Here is a 7,683-nt window from a genome sequence, read left to right as displayed (position 1 = left end):
GCAGTTCAGCGAAAATTACAGGAGAAAATAATATGTACCTGTTATGAGTGTAGAGCAGGAGCCCAGAAATACACCCCCCACCAATTGAACATGTCAGTGCCTCTTCTTTTGTGCACTACAATAATTTTGTTAAAAGGAAATAAAATAATAAAACATAAAAAGTAAAACAAAGTATCAAAGTTTCTTTGAAAGTTAGTCTTAAAAAAAGTAACAGCAGAGCACCCCTAATGTCACCTCCTAATTCCCACTTGTTTATTTACACTGAACACCACACGTATTCGTATTCGCATTCGCATTCGCATTCGCATTCGCATTCGCATTCGCATTCGCATTCGCATTCGCATTCGCATTCGCATTCGCATTCGCATTCGCATTCACTCTCTCTCTCTCTCTCTCTCTCTCTCTCTCTCTCTCTCTCTCTCTCTCTCTCTCTCTCTCTCTCTCTCTCTCTCTCTCTCTCTCTCTCTCTCTCTCTCTCCTCTCTCTCCTCCTCTCTCTCTCTCTCTCTCTCTCTCTCTCTCTCTCTCTCTCTCCTCTCTCTCTCTCTCTCTCTCTCCTCTCTCCTCTCTCTCTCTCTCTCTCTCTCTCTCTCTCTCTCTCTCTCTCTCTCTCTCTCTCTCACCCACCCCTACCCTATTAGCATATGAATGGAGCATCAGCGCATTAAAAGGGACATATCAAAACACACTCCTCGCTGTCTCAAAGTCAGAGGTGCTTCTTCTGATGCGGCGCTATTGTGCGGCGTTGATTGTGTGGAGTAGGGGAGAACAAGGGCCATCCGTGGTGGTAGTGGCAGTGGGAGGAAAGCTTGTGGAGAGGGCCGTCAAAGAGCCAGCCGCCGCCGCCGCCATCGCCTCTTCAAGGAGACCGCACTCACCCAGTCAGGCTCTTCCCTCCCGAGTGATTAATTGAATTAAAATCAATGACAATCTTGCTGTGGCGCGGCACAAATTGCCTGGCACACAAACACACAGACGGGAAACAACACACAGGGACACACGGACACACAGACACACACGTAAACAGACAAAAGGACAGGAAAAAAGGGAAGGAAAAAGTTTGAGTGAACTTACATGAATGCTTTGATGAAAAACCTAGAGTGAAACAAGTAGCATGAGGAAGGACTGGGAAATCGACAGAAAGTAGGTGTGTGAGTGTGGTGAGTGTGAAGGTGATGGTGAACACTAGCAGAGTTTTCCCCCTTCTTTCTAAAAAAAAAATTGCTTTCAAATTTACACCCCATCACTATAATCTCCCCCAGCAAGCGGAGCACTTTGAAGGAGCCAATTACGCAGGAGTCCGCAGGGGGAGAAAAGGCTGAGGAGTGATAGCAGCGCCTACAGGAAGTAATGACCAGGGTGTGGAACCTTGGGCCTCCACATGCTCCATGCTCCAGACCCCCAACCGAGAGCGAGCCGCCCAGCAGGGGGACTGGAAGAGGGCACTCTCCCTCTCCCTCTCCCTCCTCCTCCTCTCCCAACACTACTTTCATCTTCCCCTACCACCACCACTACCATCACCGTCACCACCCTACAACCCACCCAAGCTCTACACCCATCTTAACCAACCCCTCCTTTCGTCATTTCACAGCCCGCCTTCTTCAGCGTTATTATTACTATTTTTTTTCTTGCTCCTTCATTGTCAGCATCCAGTTAGGTTGGATTTCACGCTGCATACCCCTCACATTCCCAGTTCTTCCTTTACTTAACTCATTTTACTAGCATCTAATGACCCTCTCCTCTGCAGCTCTTGCATGTGCGCTGAAGACACTTCCCTTTGCTCTCTGGTCTGGTCACGGTCACAACTCCAGCCCACCCCTTGCAGCCCTCCTTCTCCTGTGCACTCCTCTCCTCCTCCACCTCTTCTTCTTCCTTCTCCTTTTCAAGAAAACATACGCAGCTTCTGCATCCATCTGCTCTCCTCCCTCCTCCATCTCTTCTTCTTTCTCCTTTTCAAGAAAACATAGGCAGCTTCTGCATCCAACCTCCGTGGCCTCCGAGCCATCTCTGCTAATGGTCTCCATTACACCGTCTACCCTTCTCCTCTCTCCACACCCAACTCTTATTTGCTTACCTATTTAAAGGAAGACAATTGAATGAAAACACATCATGCTGAGAGACACCCCTTACCCTGCGAAGCCATGGTGCTGGGCTAGCGTATCCTGCCACTTGCTCTTTTTGTAGCAGCACTGAAAGGATGCGCTTGCTCGCCCCGCATGAAGCCACTTAAAATGCAAGGTGCATTAACCCCTGAACCAACACCACTAACAGGTAGAGTGCCACACTTCCTCAAAAAACATCCACTTACAAACACCTTTTAGGGTCTACTTGTGCACACGCATAAAGCTAAAATGGTGTGCAAACCATTTATATTTAAAACCATTTACAACAACATTGCCATCCTATTTTTATGTCAGCACATTAGAAGGGACTGATCATTTGAAAAGTATAGTCATCCGGCAAGCATTTTTGTTCCTGGAGATTGAGGTTCTGGCAAAAATGATGCATCTAGGTATATGGAAATGTAGCACGCCAAGAGCATGCGAGACGTTTATTAAATGACTGTTTTTTGCTTTTTTTTTTAAAAAAAAAGCTCTCCAAATAAATGACTGGATTCCATCTGGTTTTGGCATCACAATGAGCACACAATACTGACCATTTTTCATGCGGCGGACATGAGGAACCGAGAGCTCAAATGAACACCTGTCAACATCGGTTCCAAGACACAGCTCTGATTTGTTGTTTGGCTTTCATTCCATCCTTCTCCGTAGGTCAGCTGCCACGGGGGTTAAGGAGGGGACTTTAAACCCAGCCCTGCGTGGAGGGCCTATTAAACGTGTGAATTATAGCCACCACGGAGCCTTAGGCTCGGCCAAAAATGGATCATGAAATACGGGTAGGGGAGCCGTGGACTGAGCATGGAGCAGGGCATACATGGTGAGAGCTATTTTAAAAAAAAGACAGAACAGAAGGGGGGGTTGGAAATCGAATAGCTAGGGATTGCAGCGCGTTTTCTCACGATGAGAACGTTGCACTTCCGAAAAACCCCAGCAGACAAAGCCTGTGCCAAATTCCTGCACATCTTGATTGGATTCCACAAACCTCGTCTCGGTCTGTAGCCTCCAATGCGCGCCACACTATTCAGTGTCTAGATGGAATCATGTTCACTTGGAACATACCATCGAGATGCAAGGGCCTGTTTTTCACTCTTTGTAAAGAATTTATATAACGTAATATGGTGTCCTTTCAGCATTTGAGTTTTGAATAATGGCATTCCCACACAGACACACTTTGTTCACACTTAAGGCATTAAGTGTGTCCCTTTGATTAATGTCAGGGACGACTAAGAAAATAGATGGAAGGCATCACAAGATCGAACCAAACCAGTATGACACATTACATTGTGTAACATACATTCATTCATCAGTGATTAGGACACTGAAACAGAAAACCACAGAAAAACTAATTTTGCTGCTGGCGCACATTCATTACCATGGCATGCCGTTAGAACAGTGTGCAGAAAAAAACAACTATAGGCGATGAGAAATGTCTTTGACGTTCCCCTGATATTTTAAATTCCTCAAAATTCCACACAAAACCATCTTGATGCTTTGAGTACAGCATTTTTCTGGTTTCATTTTAAGTGAAGGACATGGAATTGGAATAGCCCAGATTCCAAATTGATAATTAAGAGCCATTATCAAGTTTAGCACATTCTGTTCAAAGTGATGAAGACTAAAAATGTGCATGAATATCTGTGTGCCCAAGTATGGCCTCTTGTAACAGGTAAGTTGAGGGTATCTTTTTTCTGTCCAAAACAGACTGGTCAGTTTGTCAATATTATAAGGCTTTTCTTTTACAAGCGCCCCTCAAACCCCGGATCACAGATGGGTATCTGGAAAGGCTTCTGGCGGGTTTTTGGATCTTTGACAGAGGATCTACACAAAACTTTGACTAAAGGCGTCAATTCTCATCATCATTTTATGTAACTCCATGCTTTACATCTCCTCTGGGCTTTTCTCCATCACCTTCTTCTCCGTAGATATTTCACTTTGATTTTATTTCCTTTCTTTTCAATATTTCACTTTATGCTTGGCATGCTTTTTTTTAAAACATTCTGAATACAGATCAGATTTGGAGGGACGCTCTCCACGTTGTGTAATCAAATTAGCCCTGCTCGAGCTGGACAGTGCGATAGCGCTGCAAATCACTTGGAGTACTGCAGCATTACAGATCCTGTTTAAGGGGTTTTGGGAAAGGGGGGCACAGTGTGTGTGTGTGTGTGTGTGTGTGTGTGTGTGTGTGTGTGTGTGTGTGTGTGTGTGTGTGTGTGTGTGTGTGTGTGTGTGTGTGTGTGTCTTTAGTTGTTGTTTGAACACCCCTACTCCAGACTTCAGCAGAGAGATGGGCCAGAGGCCAGAGAGTGGTCTAGGAGAAGATTAATACTCCTCTAACTCCTCATCACGATCCTCCTCTGCTTCCTCTCTCTACCTCCCTCCCTCCCTCACACACACACACACATGCACATACACACACACACACACACACACATACACACACGCCCGCACACACGCACGCACAGGCAAACACACAAACACACACACACACAAACACATACACACAGGCAAACACACATACACATACACACAGGCAAACACACATACACGTACACACACACACACACACGTCAAAACCAAATATCACTGCTCCCAAAGAGCACAGCGCTTGGCCGAGGGATCCTTTCAGGAGTCCAACACAAACAGGGATCATCATTTTTCTCCCCCCTCCCTCCCCTCCCTTTCCCTTCCCTTCCCTGCTCTCTCTCATTTCTGAACAGCAGGCAGTTAGTGGTCACATAGGCCCTCCCACCTCCGCTTCCCCCCTCCCCTCCTCCCACCTCCCCTCCCACCTCCGCTTCCCCCCCTCTCCTCCCACCTCTGCTTCCCCGTCTCCTCCCACCTCCGCTTCCCCCGTCTCCTCCCACCTCCGCTTCCCCCCCTCCGCTCCCCCCTCTCCTCCCACCTCCGCTTCCCTCCTCTCCTCCCATCTCCACTTCCACCCTCCCCTCCCACTGATCCCACCAGCGGTCATTAGCAAGGCCATGTTGCACCCCAGAAACGAGCACCCCCTGCCGTATACCCCAAAACAACACACACGCGCGCGCGCACACACACACACACACACGCACACACACAGGTTCATGCATATTACATAGTTGGGAAGTAACCTCACAGCAGTGCCACATTTTCGCAAAGCCCTACTGCTCACAAAACGTGGAGGACGTGGGAGCGGCACATTGCAGGTAGAGCATGTGTATTTATATAAGGTCACGTGATGAAAAAAACACCCCAACCAAGCGCACTCTCTGCCCTGTGGAGATGCCTCACTCACACCAAGGTATACCTATTTGACAAAGGCTTAACCCAGCAGACCTGCACACCAATCACCACTACACCTGCCTCCCCACCCCCCAACACCACCCACACTCACTAGTCTCCCCCCCGTGTGTGTGTGTGTGTGTGTGTCTGTGTCTGTGTGTGTGTGTGTGTGTGTCTGTGTCTGTGTCTGTGTCTGTGTGTGTGTGTGTGTGTGTGTCTGTGTGTGTGTGTGTGTGTGTGTGTGTGTGTGTGTGTGTGTGTGTGTGTGTGTGTGTAGAGGACTACAGATGAAGTGCTCTGGAGACTCACTTGTATTTGACTCCCGCCAAGTTAAGCAGTCGTCTGGAGGCAGTCATTTCTGGCGAGCTGTGGTACTTGTCTGACAAATAAATCACATCCTTTATACCTGTAGGTAGCAGAGAGAGAGAGGTGGGGGATGGGGGGTGGGGGTGGGGGTGGGGAGACAGAGAGGGGAGAGGGAGAGGGAAGGAGAGAAAGGAGGAAGTCAATTATCTGTAAGACAGACTGAGCAGGTGGTGACCAAGCGGGCCCACCCAGATTGGCGAGGAGCGTGAGGGTAGAGGGGTGCGCAGGGGTGCGGCAGGGGTGATGAGATGGGAGGTGTGCTGGACTCCTACGAGCGGTCAGCGGGTCGATAAACAGCACCGCCAGGCTCTGGCCGATATCAAAAGCACAGAATGGGCCGGATATCTGCCATCTCCGCTGACATCCTTAAAACATGAGGCGAGAAAACCTCCCCTGCTCTTGCCCCCACAAACACAACACACACACACACAGACGTGGATGGATGGATGGACACATGCACTGACACACACAAACTGACACGGACACACACAGGCATAGACGTGCACACGCACGCACGCACACGCACGCACACACACACAGGTCCACAGAGAGGAATAGACTGAAAGGGAAGTCACGTGTCGTGTGGTGTGTTGGCTTAGAACCCCCATGATAATTCCAAGGTCAGCAGCTGGGTGGCGAAAACCCATCTCAACACACCTCTGCCAAATGTGCTGAATGGAGCATGTTCTTGGCGTACCATCCCCCTCCAAAACACACACACAGACATATACAAGCAATCTCACACACACGCAAGCAATCTCTTTCTTTCTGTCACACACACACACACACACACACACACACACACACACACACACACACACACACACACACACACACACACACACACACACACACACACACACACACACACACACACACACACACACACACACACACACACACACACACACACACTTTCCACTTCCACAACAGGCAGCTACAGATATATCCCACACATTGACCCCACCATCACCTCGAGCCATTTCAACAGTGACTGCTGGAGCATCCACTCCCCATCTTGCACACAGGCACCACTAAAATGTTCCTTATCAAGCGTCTGAATCTAAAGGGAGAAGAGGGAGGAGGCAGGGAGACAGTGAGGAAGACTAGGGAGAGAGAGAGGGAGAGAGGGGGAGAGAGGGAGAGGGGGAGGGAGAGAGAGAGAGAGAGAGAGAGAGAGAGAGAGAGAGAGAGAGAGAGAGAGAGGGGGGGGGGGGGGGGGGGAGGGGGAAGAGGGAGAGAGAGAAAGACAGAAAGAAAGAGGGGGGGGGGTGGAGAGAGGAGGATGAAGAAAGAGCTAAGAACTGCAGACATCCTTAGATCTGCAGATAGAACATGCAGAGAGGATTTCAGCTCTCCTCAGGAGCTTGCCTCTGAAAAGAGGAGAAAAGCGTGACAGGAGATGGGGAGAAAGAGAGAATAAAAGAGAGATGGAAAAAGATAGGTGGATATAAAAAAAGAGGTGGGATTAGGAAGTGGGGGGTAGTTAGAGATGAAGACGCCCGTAGACACCTCACCCTGTACCTCCAACCTTGGTAGACTGAGCTATGATGACCTCCCACCTGCACCAGTGAAGACCCTGTGCTGTAGACTTGGGCCGAATCCCAATTTCTTATTCCTACCCCTACACCTCAAGCCTGGTTCTCACCGGTTTTCTTTGCACACCTTCGCACGGCTCTTCACAGACCTGAGCGGCCTACTCAACAGCTTATGACTTAACGACAGGAAAAGAGAGAGATGGGGGATGCCCCACGAATGTTAATCAGTGACCAAGTCTTGCAAAGTTAATTCAAGGCAAGTGGTAAAGATCCTAATAAGAGAGCTCTATGGTTTTGCTCCGCATTAAGCCTAAAGCCACAGGGATCTCCTACTAGGAGCCAAGCTACTTAACTCTGAACTAATCATCAAGGTAAGTTGCTAATCAACATTCTTCAAATGCC

The 7,683-nt window shown here is 48.7% G+C and overlaps 1 protein-coding gene across 1 annotated transcript in view; it reads right to left on the bottom strand.

Annotated features, from left to right (window-relative positions):
- Positions 1-573: 573 nt before the first annotated feature.
- Positions 574-7,683, bottom strand: part of dctd (dCMP deaminase) — a 33,664-nt gene continuing 26,554 nt past the window's right edge. The window contains exons 5-6 of the mRNA XM_063220473.1: positions 5,687-5,783; positions 574-955 (exon numbers count right to left, since the gene is read on the bottom strand). Of these exons, the coding sequence (XP_063076543.1) occupies positions 874-955; positions 5,687-5,783 (179 nt within the window). The 3' untranslated portion in view covers positions 574-873. The remainder of the gene's footprint in view (positions 956-5,686; positions 5,784-7,683) is intronic.

This window comes from Engraulis encrasicolus, chromosome 16 (assembly GCF_034702125.1).
Source record: "Engraulis encrasicolus isolate BLACKSEA-1 chromosome 16, IST_EnEncr_1.0, whole genome shotgun sequence".
NCBI lineage: Eukaryota > Metazoa > Chordata > Actinopteri > Clupeiformes > Engraulidae > Engraulis > Engraulis encrasicolus.
This window is presented reverse-complemented; position numbering and strand designations above follow the sequence as displayed.